At 41.0% G+C, this 18,558-nt stretch overlaps 1 protein-coding gene across 1 annotated transcript in view; it reads right to left on the reverse strand.

Annotated features, from left to right (window-relative positions):
* Positions 1–18,558, reverse strand: part of LOC122810420 (B-cadherin-like) — a 494,197-nt gene that overhangs the window by 120,827 nt on the left and 354,812 nt on the right. Inside the window, exon 6 of the mRNA XM_044082032.1 lies at positions 6,533–6,675. Coding sequence (XP_043937967.1) covers positions 6,533–6,675 — 143 coding nt within the window. The remainder of the gene's footprint in view (positions 1–6,532; positions 6,676–18,558) is intronic.

An 18,558-nucleotide genomic window follows, 5' to 3' on the forward strand; every position in this document is an offset into this window, starting at 1 on the left:
GAAAATCAAAAATATGTTTAACCGCCTGTAAAGCTTTGCCCTTATCCTGGAGGGACTTGAAAAGATCAGCAGTAGCAGATCCAAAAAGACTACGGTTATCCAAAGGAGAATCCAAAAGTTTTGCCTTGATGTCATCAGGCAAAGCTTAAAGATTAAGGCAAAACTGAACCAAAGGTACCAGCCCCAGAAGAGGCATCAGCTGCACCGTAGCTGCATTTGAGTGAATGGTGAGCAACTTGTGAAGTGCAGTCCAGCAGGGAAAGGGAAGAAGCCATCCCCTCAGAATGTGGACGGTCAGAAACCACCTTAGAAGCCTGAAAAAGGACAGCAAAAACATACCTGGTCATATGAAAAAAAAACACACTAAAATAAAAAAAAAATAATAAAATAAAACAAACCACGGGCTACAGATCCAAGTTGAACTTTAATATTCTCTAGTGCTTCAGTGAAAGACCTTCAAGGAGTAACAAATCCCAACCCAAAGAAAACCCTTGTACACAAAACTAAATAAAACAATTATTCCAATATTCAATTAGATGAAATACTTCCTTCAAGGACGTGCAAGAAGCCGGAGCCAATGGGTCGTGGCAGAGCAATCTGGTTCGGGCCTGTGTTTTTTGGCCTTTTTCTTGGGAGATGGCTAGCTCTTAGGACAGGAGGATTCTGCTATAGCACCCTGAGACAACTTAAGATCTTGGTCCTCTAGGTATATGGACAAAGAGGAGAGGCCACTACGTAGGGTCTTGGGCACAAATGCCTGGCAGACAGAACACTGTGTATGCTTGTGGGAAGTACCCAAACAAAATAAGTCACCAGTCGTGATGGTCTTTATGGGGAATCTACTTCTCACGTGGACATTTTCTCTTTCTGGATGACAAGAAGACAATAACAAACAGTAAGAAAGGAGAGAAGAAACCCCAAAGGGCCTTTATCTGAAAATACTCTTGGTAACCAGCACAGCAGAAGAATGTTCTGACCGATATTCAATAATGGCATTTGGACTGGTGGCAAAGATTCTCAGTATTTGAATTTGTATGTCACCTTTACGCCCTACATCATGCACAGGGAGCATATGTGCGATACATGGCACCTATAGGAGCTGAAGGCTTTGGTATACTGGCCAGATGTTGGGCTATGCTTGGCAGAAGATCCCTTAGGTGAAGAAGACTGCAACAGTGATATGGAAGGACATCTACAGTGATATTTAAAAAATGTGCCTGATTTTGTCATTTGAGCCCCTTCCCCCCATTATTATTGGCTTCGTCAGGAAAGCTGTGAAGTTACGCCTTGAAGTAGTTCAGCTATCGAATTAAAAGTAAAATGCATGTCCTCATGATATAAACGATAAACACACGTCTTTACCATGGCCAATGTGGGCTTTAGTGATGACACCATTCATTTTACCAATACGAGTGCAAAGGTCAGCCAACAGCACAGGAAATATGCTAGCATCCTGTTCACTATTAAAAACCTCACTCTAAATATTGTAAAAACTGAGGCTCAGTTTATTGATGCTGTCTAATTACAACTGAAATTGTATGGTTTATTGTATCATAGAAAACCGATCATCTTTAATGGTTCAGAACTACAATAAATAATCCAGGCTCCACCGCACCTAGCAGCAGCATAATGGACATCTCAGCAAAGATTCAACTGGTTTGAGCATGTTCTAAACCACTAACTGCATCATCAATGAACCTTAAAAGAACTACCGCCACCTAGTGGCATAAATAAAAATTATGCAGATCTGTAATAAGTGTGTCCATCTTCGGTAACATGTATATGCCACACTCAATAGGACTGCTCATCTCTTGGAGCTTTCAGATTACTTCTCCCCCCCCCTTCCACTCTCACCTTTTTTTGGTCTTTCAGATCTCAAATTCTCTTGTACATGTAAGCATGTGCCTAGCTAGTTTAGAGGAGGAAAAAGATGCACCCCTAGAAGGAGAAAGAAAAGTAGACAAGAACGCCAGTCCAGCCAGACAAATATATCATATATATAGTCACTCAGAATAATGGAGGCTCAGGGAATCAAACCCTAAACCACATGAAGCAGCTTGGCTTGCTTCAGGATGCTATGCCTATCAAATGTGGGAAGGAAAGGATATGGGGTTGGGTAGGCGTGCAAATGTTGCCAAAAATAAATGCCCCTCTCATAAATCAATTACGGGTAAATAGGCGGCAACGTGGTGAGGAGTAGATGGGCAACCGGGTCTATATCATGACGTAGAATGATAAAAAGAGCGAACGCTCTTATATCGAACACTAAAAATCAAAACCACTGAATGTCGAACACACAGAACAAAGAGTTTTTTCTCCAGGGGAAAAAAAATCACTGGGCCATTTTTGGGACTTGCCATTTCCTCCACTGTGGTGCGATCTCAGAGTTGGTATATTTAAGTAGGGTTTTTTTTCCCCCTGGGAAAAAAATCATTGTTCCGTGTGCTTGACATTTACTGCTTTTGTTTTTTAGTATTCGATATGAGCGTGTTCGCTCTTTGTCGTTCGACTTTGTGATACAGACCCGGGCAACCATTACCAATGATACATGTGCTTATTATAAATCTGTTTTTATGGGTAAATATATAGGTTTTGCATTTCTGAAGTGATTCATTTTTGATATGTATGACCAAAATCCGCAGCTCTCTTACCCGGGTAGTCTTGGTCATGAGAATAACCCTTTGCAAATAGCAGCCTGAAAAGATAATGTTGTACTGCAGGGAATGTCTAATTTATATTGCTTGGCAAAGATGTTGACCATATGGCTACTGCACAAACATTACCAAGTGAAGCATTCCAGAAGAGCACCATGGAGGTGTCTCTGGCTCTAGTGGCATAGTTGTGGAAGTAATGGGGATGGATCATTCCAGAAAAGCACTGCAGAGGTGGTTCCGGCAGCGTAGCTGCTGATGGAATGGGTATGGCTTTGCCTTACGTAAGGTAGCAAACGTTTATGCTCTTTGATAACCACCTCAATATAGTCAACTTGGACACCTAAAAGCCTTTCCTTTATGAAGTGCAAGACAAACACTTGTTCACGTCTACTGAAAGTGCGTGATTTGTTCTAGCAGATCTTATTTTTTCAGACACCTTTATTGAATTATCACTTGTAACATAAGCAAATTTACATTCATATAAAAGTAATCAAACTATATTAACATAAACATTATACTTTACATATATTGCTATACATTATATAACCTAAACTACATTACATAAATTATTAATTTCCTGTCTCTTTTTAAAGAGATATCTTTATTAAGCCATCACTTGCTACATACAAAGAGGAAGAGGACAGAAGACTGAATGACTGGTTTAAGTTTGTCTCTGCTGCTGCTCTGAACATGAAGTGGTGCAGAGATCTGCCATTTCATGTTGGAAAACCAGATCTGGGGGTTAAAGCTTACAATTCAGAAATGTCCTAGCCGAGGTAATGATCACTATAAAAAACGTCTTTCAGGACAAGTATCTGAGTGTGTGCCTGTGCTGTAGGCTCAAAGGAGGACTGGGCAAGTTACCTAAAATCAACTAAAGGTCACTGGGGTAGACTGAACCCTGACCAGGGACCTTAAACAAAAAGGAGGAATACTTTACTAACTGAAAGTGAAGCAGGGGATGTGGTCTGGATGCCTGCATGAAAACTTCAGCCTGATTCTAAGTGTAAATTTCTGGTGAAGTAACCAAGGATTTTGTCATAAGATCTGGCATTTTTTGAGAAGCCGGGAAGTGGCTTGGACAATTTGCCAGTGGAATGTGGGGCAGTAAGGTAGGCACTGTCAAAGTGAAGTAGAGGACAAAAAAGGATGAAAAAAGTGAAAGAAATTTACTGACATGACATACATTGCACCTCAAATTCCACTTTCAAGCAATAACCTGGGTCTAGAAATCACAGTACAACATATCATCTCAACTAAATAATTACTACAATTCCTGGTGATTCAAATGAGAAACCAAAGTAGCCATAGTGGTGATGAAATACTTTTACATTGCACAACCATTAAGTAAGGGCATGGCATCTAGGTCCAAAGAGGTAATTATCGCACTGTCCTCTGCCCTTATCAGACTAATAAGAGTACAATGCTTCCTTCGGTATGTACCCGACAAGACATATGCAGCAACTAGAGTGATCTCAGAGGTTCCTTACAAAAAGGGTACAAAGCATAATAAACCTGCCCTATGCAGAGCACCTTAAAGCCCTTTCCCTCTGCTCAGTCTGCTACAGATTCCTCAGGGGTGATCTATGCCTGGCATACAAGGCATCCACATACCTCCCTCTGCTCAGTCTGCTACAGGTTCCTCAGGGGTGATCTATGCCTGGCATACAAGGCATCCACATACCTCCCTCTGCTCAGTCTGCTACAGGTTCCTCAGGGGTGATCTATGCCTGGCATACAAGGCATCCACATACCTCCCTCTGCTCAGTCTGCTACAGATTCCTCAGGGGTGATCTATGCCTGGCATACAAGGCATCCACATACCTCCCTCTGCTCAGTCTGCTACAGATTCCTCAGGGGTGGTCTATGCCTGGCATACAAGGCATCCACATACCTCCCTCTGCTCAGTCTGCTACAGATTCCTCAGGGGTGATCTATGCCTGGCATACAAGGCATCCACATACCTCCCTCTGCTCAGTCTGCTACAGATTCCTCAGGGGTGATCTATGCCTGGCATACAAGGCATCCACATACCTCCCTCTGCTCAGTCTGCTACAGATTCCTCAGGGATGATCTATGCCTGGCATACAAGGCATCCACATACCTCCCTCTGCTCAGTCTGCTACAGATTCCTCAAGGGAGATCTATGCCTGGCATACAAGGCATCCACAAACCCAAACTTCTGAATCTCCTGCACATTCATGAGTCAAACAGCACTAGAATTGCAAGGTCTAAGGACTTGAGTTTTGTCTGTGACTTAAAGAGCACGCTGGAGAGAGAGATGTTTGACCCACAGACTATGGAACAGGCTTCCTATCGTTGTGAAGTTGAGTTCCTCTGTTACCCAATTTAAGTACAACCTAGACCAGTGGATGGGGAATATGAAATTTAAACTGGGCTTGGCACCCACCTCCCTCATGAACAGAGATGGCCTATAAATGCCGGGCCTTCAATGTCCTATTTGGATACAGGACTTCATTGTTTTTTGGGAAAACTTGTCTAAGCTTAGAAATCCCCCCAGGTCATTAGCCTGGAAACAATCTGTAAATAAGTCAAGAGGAAGACCAGGTTCAAATGAAACAGTAGCACATGCAGAAACGTTCAACATTAGTTCACATAAAACCATATTTGAATCCTTATTTCTAAGCAGATCTCTCTTCACCAGTGCATACAGACTAGTTAAACAAGTCACACAATTTTGTGTCCCACATAACAGCATCTGGTTTATCAAACAACATATGTTACAAAACAAATAGTAGACAAGTGCAGTATATGCTGCACCCCAAGCATAAGCACGGATAGTGCCAAATGAAATGTACCCCCCAACAATCTCATACTTTGTACAGTTCACACATGTAAGGAGGAGCTTATACGTAATGGCCAGTAGTGTTGGAAGTGCAATAAAAGGAAAACAAGGACACTTATGAAAAACACAAATTATAAGATCACACGGCTATAGGCTTCTTCATCCAGCATTAAAAATATTGAAGAAAACCTCACACAGACACATCTGTTTTAAAAAAAAAAATACTTCCACCATTTTATACCACAACACTGATGAACAAAAATGCTGACTGGGACTCCTCCCTACAGGAAAACACACTGATATTCACATAAAACAATAAAAAAATGCATTAAATGCTGATAAATAAACAAGCATTATTACAACAGTGGTACAACACCAGCTAAGTGTGGTTATGTCATATTTTACTCGCTTCCATTGGTGCTGCATTACTATACAACACTGCTTTGGCTTCAGACCCTCAGGGGTGATGTCATCATAATGCACCACTGCTGTCCTGCTTTGTTACCTACAGAAAGTACACACCAACTGCAATAAAAAAGCTAGGTTGCACAGCATGAATATTTTAATTTCATTTCTGATAATCAATCCAAATTTGTATGCTACCAAAGTAGTAAGATAATAAAAAACAGGGCTACTTAAACTTGTTTGGTAGAGCTACAGTAAAACCATCGCTGAACTCGCACTGACACTTTTTGTGATGCAACACTCTGAGGACTGAATATTGGCAGTTACACAGAAGTTACTGTCACCATTTTGCATGTGCCAGAGGATAACACTGCAGCTTATAACCGCAATGCATCAGGTTTTACGGATAGTGTAAAGGATCCCCCATTAAATTCCACATTCTAACAAGGCCACAGTGATATAAAAAGTACTTGCTTCCAAAATTCTGTAGAAATTACATTAACTTTTATGTAATAAACCTTATGAAAACTTGCATTAATATTAAACTGCTGAATAAACCACACATACGTAAAAGCTTTTAATCAGGTATCGAGGCCAAATAACATTAGCATTGATGCATAGACATGTAAAGTTTCTATAATTAGTTTTAGTTTTAATAAATACTCACCATCATCTTTAGCTAAAACAAGTGCTTTGTATATATCATTTTCCACAAAATCTGATTCTCGGTCCAGTTGTGCCTTTGACTTAATTATTCCAGTTTCAGTGTTAATCTCCAGCCAGCTTGCTGGATCACTGCCAATTTCATATCTGGAAAAGAATAAAGTGCATCATTATTCCAGATTCATTCAACCTATTTAGAAAAGACAATGTCAGAGCTAGGTACTGAAAAAGATTAGCTAAGCACATTTGTGTTACCAAAAATGTAGATGTTCCAAGTACAATTGCTGGTGCAGTCCTCACTAGTGGGACATCCTGTCCACAGGTAGCCTGATCAGCTGGCCCAGCTTTCTGAGCTGTACCTTGTCTCAAGGATTTGGCCTACTCCTTCCCACTGCTACTGTAAAGATATCAGAGGTATAAGACAAGCTTTATGTGATGCTATATTCAGGATATATTTCTTGCCTTAGCAAAACCAGGAGAGAAGACCCTAGTGCCAGAGGTAAAGTGGACTAGGAGAGGAGAATTCACCCTGCTACAGGTCCACCCCAATGTCCCTCTCCAGAACACATGGCAAGGTCAAAGAAGGAGGGGGGCCTAAAGAGAGATGTGAGAGAAGGTGAAAACTGGATCAAACTGGTGCTAACTTCAAAGGATTACATCAGAGCAAAAAGGGGAAAAGTGGGAGGGAACTTGCACGGCAACAGTGAATGCACTCAATCTACATTTATGGTGCATTTCTAACAATGGTACAATGCTCATAACACCATTCACTACTACAGCCATCACTACTGCAAAGAGTCACAAAACAAGCAGCAGTGAGTGGTGGGCAGTAGGATGAAGAATCCATGATACTGTGCCTTGCAGAACGGCAGAGGGGCAGCTGCAAACGTTACCACAGCTCAAGAGGTGAAATCCAGAATGTTGCATCTGAAAGTGTATGTTCTGAGGACCAGGTGGCTGCTGCCAAGATAAACTGGGTGCTGGGGGGCAGTGAGGAATGCTGTGACGGCTGCATTGTGTTTACAGTAGAGTGGGCTTTGATAATGTCCAGGAATAGGTGTGCCATAAGTGGAGAACAGGAACAAATACAACCTGAAGGCCACGGAGTGTTTGGTGACTGCTTTTCCTTCCTTGCTCTTCAGGGACACAAACACCTGGTCTGTCTTTCTAAACTCCTTAGTCTTGTGAAAGATTGATCTCAACTGTCTATGAATGTACATGTGTAAAGTTTTCTCCATTCTGTTTTGAAGATTAGGGAAAAAAAGCACAGGTGAATGAATTGCTTGATTCAAGAACAATGCCACTGCAACTTCTGATATGTTAGTGCAGGGGGACATCATATCCTGACAGAAAACTTGAAAGGGTTCCCTAAACATTAACACTTGTAGCTCTGGACTTCTTCCTAGCAGAAATGATAGCCACCAAGAACAGCATCTTCCAGGATCAGAACTGCAGGGAGGCTAAAGCAGCTGGTTCAAAGAGGGTAATTTTCTCTAAGATGAAGCCAAGATCACACACTGGTGCAACTTCCTTTCTTGGAGGTCTAAGATGATCCTCTTTTAGGGCCTAGAGTACAAAGGGGGTCAATGGCCAGGCAGTCTGAGAAAGCAGAAGTGTGAAGCTAAGGAAACATAAAAAGGCCAGTTCTGCAAAGGCCTGACACAATCCAGAACATCTGATATTCGTACAGTATTTGGGTCTGGATTGGCATCACATGGAGAATGGTTTCCATTTCACAAGGTGTGGCTTCATTGCTTAGTTTAGTCTGCCTCAGTGGTCAGCATATCCTCAGAATACACGTCTAGTTAGAACAGTAAAATCATCCAAGCTGTCAGCCTTACAGTACCAGGTTGGGGTGTGAAAGGGATGCTGCATTTTGAGTGAGTAAGTCTACTTTCAGAGGCAATACTTTCTACTTCTCTCCTGCTAGAATGTGCAGAATACAAAAGCAGTGTTTAATGGGCCAAAAATGATGTTATCATAATAACATCTGGTCTCACCTCCTTGATTTTTAGTCATACCCTGGGGATCAGGCCTATAAGAAAGAAAAGTATATCGTCTCCACCCTGGCCCCCACTGATAATGGTCTTCTACCCTGTTGGACTTTCCTGGTAATCAAATGTCAATAAAAGCGTAAGGAAACAGGCCTGTTCATTTAAAGGGGGAATGCTGTTTTGCAACAGGACATCTTCATTTATCTGTTAATAGGTGAAGCAAAAAGACCTGTTTCTGTCACACTACACATTCTAATCAGATTCAGGAAGATATCTATACTTAATATCAATTCATGTAGGTCTGTCTGTGATATGTCTAGCCTACCTGCAAATAAGTTTTCTTAGGAAGTTTAGTACCAAGGCCTCTGTAGTTTGGAGAAGTCTTGCATAACTCTGGGTGAGATAATTCTTTAGTATTACACACAAAAACCTTGTATAGTAACTGTAAATAACTATAACCCTAGAGCATGTATTTACATGTTCCTCCTTGTCCATAACAGACCAGGGTGCCAAACCAGGGATGAATTAATGGTTTCCCATCTATGTGTCCATGCTGCATTCGAATAAAGTAAGTGATGTACATAAATTCCCTTGGAGAGGAAGGTAGCTCCAGCGAAGCAGTATTCTCTGAGACATAAGTACCCCTCCATCTTAGGTTGCAATACAGATGGAAGGTCTGTAGTGTGGGCATTTCTACCACTGTTTGACTTACAGATATGCAGAACATCTGAAAGGATGGGGTCTTTATAGTCCTTGTACGTCAGGCAGAGACCTCCCCTTAGCAAAATGTAGGGCACTAACAAGAGGGGCAGAAACATGAGGTGGTCGGAGTAGCTTTTTATGATTTATTCCCTTTTGATTTTCTTCATGAGAAAACATTGTGGTCACTTAAGTTGAATCAGGTGCTTGGACAAGTACATGCCAAATGGCATTATATTCAGTGACTGGCCTAATAAGTGCAGTGTACAGTGAAATGATCACCTCCCTATATTTGGATGCAATACACTTGCTAATAAGTTGTGCTATAAAGGACTGCCTAACTACAGTAGACATGTGGTGGTCGAATGACAGCTTAGTGTACACATATTCCCAGGACCCTCACTACCAGCTCAAATTTTCATGGGAGAGATGTCGATGTGACAATTGCAGGGAACATCTTGCTTGCCAAATGATATAATTATGCACTTTTTTGCATATAATTTTAGGCCATGGTTTTGAAACCAGCTATTTGCTTGTAACAGACCTTGCTGATGAAAGCTGGTGACCTCCGGAGAGTTTATAACGGCACCAAGTCTACAGCTGTCCACCATAAGCCCTACCTTCACAGTAGTAGACTCCAAAATGGAGTGCCTGAGGACCAAGCCCTGTGTTGCTACGCTAGTGACATGTCTTTTGGTGTGGGTAGATCCACCCACCCTAACCTCTTGGGTTCTATGTGCAAGCCAGTTTGATGTTCATTAAGGTACACAGGAATTTACATTTAGCTGGATGAGATTAACAACTATGCCTGCATGTGAGATGCTGTAGAATTCTTTTGTGATGTCCAGATATGCGGTGTGAACAGTTTTAGTCTCATCGGTTGGTTTGGTGATCTTCTCAAAGGTTGAGTAGGCAAGATCTACCTTCTAGAAAACTAAACTGGCTCAAGTCAATGTTTTGTAGGTTGCCAATGTCTTTATTAATTCTGTGATGATGCTTTCCATAACTTTAAAGATAAAGCTGGTCAGGCTTATTGGTCTATAATTGCCCGCATTGGGTGATGTCCCACTTCTGTGAAGAGGGATGGCTGTTGCAGTCCTCCGTTTATATAGTACAAATCCTGTTTGAAAGCTAACACTGAAAAAACTCTGTAGAGGGTTTGACAGGTTGTGCTTCAGGCTGACCAATAAGCATCCTGGTATGTTATATGGCCCTACACAAGCAGTGCTCTTGGCAATGACCTTGGATAGTGCATGGAGGACTTGCTCCTTTGAGATAAGAATGGAAGCCGCTAAGAGGTTGGGGGATCAAGTTTAGAGCTAAATTTATCTGCTAGTAGATTGGCCATGTCCTCAGGCCTAGAGTATACAGTATTATTGCTCACTATTTTCTCAGTGCAATTCTGAACATTATTTCTTAGGTTTCTGATAAAGTTAAAGGCTTTGTGATGGTCTGTGGACCGGGGAGGGTATTTTTACCTACTATCTAGCTTTGGTTGATTTAATCAAGGTCTGAAGTTCTCTGTTAGCCTTGGCAGCAGAGTGTTCTTGGCATTTCCAGACTTAGATTTAGAAGTGCAATGTGATTTGTTTCTTTTATTGTAGAGCTCGTTTATGTTAGGGTTTCACCACTATAATTTATTTTTAAACTTTGTGCTGTATTTATTTTAGGGGGATCAGATGCTTCTGTGCAGTTATTCATATGTACATAGAATTTTGTGGTAATGGAGTCTGCATTTTTAGAGAGATCTTCATGCTGGAAGATAAAGCTGAATTTTGCAAGGTCATCACTCGGCTTTAATAGATTTCTCTTGGCATAATCCCTGAATAACAAGAAATTAGAGAAGGCTTCCAGCTTTAGACTTAAGGTGACTATAACTGATTTATGGCATAATTTGAGTAGGGAGGGTGTTACAACTGGAAGGGAACAGAGATGTCCCATAATGGTAAGAACCAAGTCCAAGTGTTTGTCTCCTCTCACTGGGGTACACACTAGCTGGTCCAGTGAGTTTGTATTTATGAAGTCCGGAAACTGGTAACCATTTGAAATGTCATGACCAGCTAGAGCAAGTCTCAAAATATACGGACTGAATGGCTGAAAGAATGGACTTGGATATACCAAGTCCAAGGGACCACTTCTCAGAATATTCCCTTTTCTCCAAAGTCAGCTGATCTCGGATTCGGTAAGTTGATCTCGGAGTCGGTAAGTTTTAAGGAGAGTTTAAATTTATTCTTCTCCTGCATTTTCAGTCTTTTTTTTTTTGACTTGCCTGCACTCAGCATTTCAAATGCTGACATTTCAATAGGGAACAACAGAAACCTCTTGAGCATACATGCTTGGGGACAAGTTTCCCAATTAACGGAGGTGCAGTTCAAGTCCCCTAAAAGAAAGGTATTTGGCTGAATGCTTAGAAAGGTAGGAGTCATCAGCCAAGGGGGTCATAACAGGGAAATTCTATACTTTGCTACAATGTGATAAGGGGTTTTGTTACTTATAAGGAAGACATGAAGGCGTTCCAGATCATTCGCCTGATTAATGAGTCTGGAGATCTCGTTTTGTTTTATGAACATAGAGACACATTGCTACCTTTAGTGCCTTCATCTAGCGCAGTGGATCTGAATTTGTGGTAGGTAATGAAATCTTGCTCTGGTAGGCTGCTCTTAATATTCTTGAACCAGGTCTCCATGACAATGCACATATCAATGCACTCTCGAGTAAGGAGTGTAGTTTTACGTTTAGGATTTTTCATGTTTTCCAAATTTTGTTTTGCTTGTTGGAAGCTTTTGTAGACTGACTTTGCCTAAAAAGGCAATATGAGGGTGTATGGAATTTTTACCAATATACAAAAGCCTTGGGGGGAAGGTGTAGGGCCATAGGACCATCCCTGAACATAGCAGTTAGGACAGTCTCCCATTTCCTCCCAGACACACACATGCATATATATATATATATATATATATATATATATATATATATATATATATATAGGAGCCCTTCATTTGTTTGAACTTTCAAATGTACGAAACTCATATGGCCGACACCATATGAGCGAACATTTGAAAGGCTGACAAATGACAGCGGAGATCCTGCTACAGTGCGGGACTGGGAGATTCCCCTTTCCTGCATTGTAGTGCGATCTCGGAGTGAGAATATTTAAGTAGCAGGGGGTGCAGAGGGGCTTGCCCCCCCTGCCCAACAGTTTTTAGTAGTTTTCACTATTTCAGGTTGTCGGTGTTTCAAACTGTCGACCATATGGTGTCGGCCATATGGATGTCGGCATTTTGAAATGTCGGCAATCTGATGTAGATCCATATATATATATATATATATATATATATATATATATATACATATACACACACACACACACACACACACACACACACACACACACACACACACACACACACCTCACATATATACATACATAGACACACACACAAACACATACATACACATGATATATATGTATGTGTGTGTGTATATGTATATATATATATATATGTATATATATATATATATATATATATATATATATATATATATCTACACCATCATTACACCTTATAATAATAATAATAAGAACCTACGCTCCTCAGATAAACTGTTGATCAATACCTCAAGATCCAATCACTCAGCAGGTGACTCCCTGTACTCTAACTCTGTAGGAAAGCTATGGAACTTACTACCCACTGAATTCACAACACAAATTTCTCTTTCACTCTTTAAAAAGAATCTAAAGCTATTTCTTAAGACACACTGGCTATGCTCCTGTACTAACCCTGACTAACTTTTCTCCTTTTAAACTAACAACTACTCCTAACTCTATAATTTTTACCTTAAGAATCAAAATACCATGTTATTATAGATAAAATGTATGTATACATGGATATTGTATCTCATGTACAATACCCATTGATGCTTACTGCTAATTATATCCTTGCTAAGACTAATCTGTTTTATATATAAAAAAAAAAAAAAAAAATTTGTAAGAACTGCTTTTTTAGTTTTTTGTAAGTTTTATCTGCTATTACTTTTTAATGTATGTATTACTTTATTTTTGGAACTTTTCTCCCCGGGCCTCTACTGAAAATTGACATGTATCCAGCTAGACTAGCCCGGTCAACAAATGTAAAATAAATAAATAAATAAATAAATATACACACACACACACACACGCCCATTTTCAGTGGGGGCTGGGGAGAAAAGCTCCACAGAGATATTCATACATACAATTTGATAACACACAGTAACAATACAATGCTTACAATATGATAGAAGACAAGATAATAGATATATTAGAGCAATCTGCTAGAGCAGCAGAGCATACAATACATTCAATGTGATAAAAATACAGGAAACAACTATATCAGATTAAACTGCCAAAGCCCAGGTAATAATGTAGAGTATTCGGATTGACAAGAATCCATATAACAGTTGTTTCAGATTAGACTGACAGCACTTTACACTGAGACAGGTATCATAGAGGTGTTAACAATGTAATACAGTACTTTTGTAAAGGGCATAGAAAAAAGGTTGATCAGTTCAGGTGTGGAGGTAAAGGTCGTGGTAACGGAGGTGGAGAGAGGAGTGGGAGGGGGAGGTGGAAGAGAGTGGTCAGATGATGGGTTGTAAAGTGTTAGCACATGGGCATTGCCAGTGGCAGGACAGATGAAGTTTCAAGGATATTTTTTAAAGCTAGAAGGATTGGTAGCAGATCTAAGGGAGGGAGTGAGTTCCATACCTTAGCACTGGAGAAGGAATGCAGCCACTGTCCAGCGGTGAGGTTGGGGTGGTCTACCTGTAGGGGTATTTTGAGTTTTCTGAATGGAGGGCTTGTTAGGGTGACACGGAGTAAACAGGTTAGAAAGAGCCAAACAACTGGATGGATTGTGCATCAGTTTATAGGCGGTAGTTTGATGAATATATGTGAGGTGGTGGGGTAGTTCTGGACAGTTCAGTAGCCTGAGAGGTGCAGTGGTGAGATAAGGGTTTACCATTGGTAAAAAATGCTATTTTGTTATAGCATGAGTGCAGTTTGGATTTAGGACTGGTTTGAATATTGGTGAAAAGAGGAGATCTGTAGAGACGGGAGCAGGAAAGAAGAGTTCGGAAATATACGTACACCCACATAGTACCGCCTTCAAAGGACACCAGGATCGAGCCAAGAAGAGTTAATATACGTACACCCACATAGTACCGCCTTCAAATGACACCAGGATCGAGCCAAGAAGAGTTAATATATGTACACCCACATAGTACCTCCTTCAAATGACACCAGGATCGAGCCAAGAAGAGTTAATATACGTACACCCACATAGTACCGCCTTCAAAGGACACCAAGATCGAGCCAAGAAGAGTTAATATACGTACACCCACATAGTACCTCCTTCAAATGACACCAGGATCGAGCCAAGAAGAGTTAATATACGTACACCCACATAGTACCTCCTTCAAATGACACCAGGATCGAGCCAAGAAGAGTTAATATACGTACACCCACATAGTACCGCCTTCAAAGGACACCAGGATCGAGCCAAGAAGAGTTAATATACGTACACCCACATAGTACCGCCTTCAAATGACACCAGGATCGAGCCAAGAAGAGTTAATATACGTACACCCACATAGTACCTCCTTCAAAGGACACCAGGATCGAGCCAAGAAGAGTTAATATACGTACACCCACATAGTACCTCCTTCAAAGGACACCAGGATCGAGCCAAGAAGAGTTAATATACGTACACCCACATAGTACCTCCTTCAAAGGACACCAGGATCGAGCCAAGAAGTGTTAATATACGTACACCCACATAGTACCGCCTTCAAAGGACACCAGGATCGAGCCAAGAAGAGTTAATATACGTACACCCACATAGTACCGCCTTCAAACGACACCAGGATCGAGCCAAGAAGAGTTAATATACGTACACCCACATAGTACCGCCTTCAAAGGACACCAGGATTGAGCCAAGAAGAGTTAATATACGTACACCCACATAGTACCGCCTTCAAACGACACCAGGATCGAGCCAAGAAGAGTTAATATACGTACACCCACATAGTACCGCCTTCAAAGGACACCAGGATCGAGCAAAGAAGAGTTAATATACGTACACCCACATAGTACCTCCTTCAAATGACACCAGGATCGAGCCAAGAAGAGTTAATATACGTACACCCACATAGTACCGCCTTCAAAGGACACCAGGATCAAGCCAAGAAGAGTTAATATACGTACACCCACATAGTACCGCCTTCAAAGGACACCAGGATCGAGCCAAGAAGAGTTAATATACGTACACCCACATAGTACCGCCTTCAAAGGACACCAGGATCGAGCCAAGAAGAGTTAATATACGTACACCCACATAGTACCTCCTTCAAAGGACACCAGGATCGAGCCAAGAAGAGTTAATATATGTACACCCACATAGTACCTCCTTCAAAGGACACCAGGATCGAGCCAAGAAGAGTTAATATACATACACCCACATAGTACCGCTTTCAAATGACACCAGGATCGAGCCAACTGAAGTCCATCATTGTCTAATCATACTGTGACATTATACTAGCCCACAGCAGTGTGACTATTGGCTTTAGTTGGTGGGCAATGTTGATGCAACACCCTGACCCCCACATACAAAATGAGAAAAGAGCATTTGATGCTGAATGTGGCATCATTCTGGGTGAAGATAACATGCTGCCCAGAGCTAGTTTCATAGGTGATCTCTCACACCTGCATCAATGAGCGTCTCCCCTGCTTGTTGATGTACCATATTACTGTTGTATAGTCTGAGGATTTGGAGGACCCCTTCCTCTGAAAATCTGTTTGAAGGCTTTTAGTGCCAGGGTTAACCACCATGTACTTCACATTAGTGTGTGTGTCTTTCTCACATTCTGGTCCCAAACACTCTGAAAAGATCAAATGATTATGTGGTCAGGGTCATTGTGGGCTGGGTGCTCAGAAGCACAATCCCAGGTTAATCCGGCACTGTCCTACATAGCATGAAATCTCTCTTTTGCTGTGAGGAGGGGGCTGAATCTTACTGCAGCTTCCTCTTGTGAAGGGGGGGGGGTACAGGCATCATCAGGACTGCAGGAAGCCATCAATCACAGCACTCTGAGGAACTCCCTGGCTGATATCACCTCTTGTATCAAAGATGATATGCAAGCTTATGAGTCAGAGATATTTTGTTTTTATCAACCAGAGGAGAATCTGTGGACAATAATTAATAAAAAGTTGAAGTTGAAGAAAATATTATGTGAGGGGAAAGAGAAGAGGGCAAGATGTAAATGGGAAACATTTAAACATGACTCAAAGCCTTGTCACTACACTCAGTATCGTACAGACTGTTAAGAAGTGACCTGCGTCTGGCATGCAAGGCATCCTCAGACCCATTACTGATTGATTTACTGCAAATCTGCAAGTCAAATGGTATCAAGATATTTGGTAAAGGGATCTAAACCTCCTCCGCAACATCAACACAACACCTTGAATAGATGGCTATTTTGCACAGGATGCCACTGCTATGGAGCAGATTCCCCATCCACATAAAACAAAGTTCATCCCTGTCCATTTGCAAGTACAACTTAGACCTACAGATGGGAAACAGAACATTTACCCTAGGACTTCCCCTGTACTACTAATGGACAGATGCTACTCCTGAATGCTTTAACACATGCACGAGTCCCCTCAAATTATCTCTGATATGATCCCAGTTATTTTCATTAGATGTAATATACACTTACTGACCACTGGATGGGTAAGGCCAATGTGTAACCAAATGTGATAGGTTATTTTGAGCTCAGAAAGGGAAAATGGCTAGGTTTAAATTGGCTTGCAAGGGCAGCTAGCCTTATACTTACTATGAAACCCTAAGCCAGTGATGGTGAACCTTTTGGGTTTGATGTGCCAAAAATTTGGAAAATGCCTATCTTGACTCTGCTGGCATGTCACCCCAACCCCCCTCGAACAAAAGAGAAAATTCTTTACATATTAATTTATTTAAAAAAAACACAGTCCAATCATGTGTGCTGCTATGCAATATAAAAGTAAAAGAGAAGATGCGCACTGATAAATGGGCTTAAAATAGTGCACTAAAAAACTACCCTACGTTTAATCATTTTGAATCGAACTGAAAAAAAGTATGGAACACATTGCATTTTATTTCATTAACATCAATTAATGACTTTTTTGTTGCAGAGTTTTAATAGACAGATGCAGGGGCACATATTTCTTGTATTTTTGTTCAGTTTCTTTGGTAATTCTGGTGTTGGTGAGTCAGTGGTGTAGCCAGAGTTTGTGTCCCTGGGGCTGACTGAGTTTGCCACCTCCCCTCACAGAATAAAACACAATGCACATCATAGTCTTACATAGAGTGAAAAGGACGGCACTCACATCAGTTTTTAAAAGAAACGCCTCACCTTTGATACTAGGGATGCAATCCACAAACCTGTTTGTCCAATTATGCAAATGCATTTTCCTGACAAACTAATGAATTATTTCCCCCAATAACCCCTTCATTAGTTTCTATTCTGTGTGCACAACCACTAAAATGATGCAATAAATTATTTTGCCCAGTGGTTACTTCAGCAATCTGACCATGTATGTGCAAGCACTTCCCTGATACAAAAAGTAATTATTTCCCCAAGCAGCATCTTCATTATTATGTCCAGGTACACACAAGCACCAAAATTGAACATCTACCCAAGCAACCCCTTCAGTAACATTCCTAGTATGTATACAACCACTAAAATTAAACATTCACCCAAGCAACCCCTTCAGTAAAATGTGCATCTTTCTGTGCACCCTTATGTTTATTAAAATAAATCAATTACTTAAGTACCTTTCCTTTATATTTGTCTCCTCGGCCTGGGGTTCCCGCTATTTTCCCTTTCTGTTCCACATCTAGGTGTCTGACTGCGCAACCATTAATGGGCTTCCTGCTGCTGCGTGCATGTGTGCGTCATGGTGTGCAACTTAGCTAAACAGAAAGCCACCATGGAACCACATGACTAACTGCCATGCCAAAAAAAAAAAACCTACAACAGCTTCTCAGAAGAAACCCCCCCCCAGCTTATCGTCTCCCCCACTATAGCTATGCCACTGTGGTGAATGCTGGTGTGTTACTCAAAACGTTGTGGCGTGTCATAGTTTCGCCATCACTGCCTTAAGATGATCCTTCTGATAAAATAACGTGGTTTAGGATTACCTGATTTGAAGGGATATTTTTCAACTACATAGTTAAGGCTCATATACATCACACAAGCAAAAGGTGGAAAAGGATGATGAAACATAAGGAGAATAATTAAAACCACACAGAATAATACATTC

Source organism: Protopterus annectens, chromosome 8.part1 (assembly GCF_019279795.1).
Source record: "Protopterus annectens isolate FY-2018-M chromosome 8.part1, PAN1.0, whole genome shotgun sequence".
Classification (NCBI taxonomy): domain Eukaryota; kingdom Metazoa; phylum Chordata; order Ceratodontiformes; family Protopteridae; genus Protopterus; species Protopterus annectens.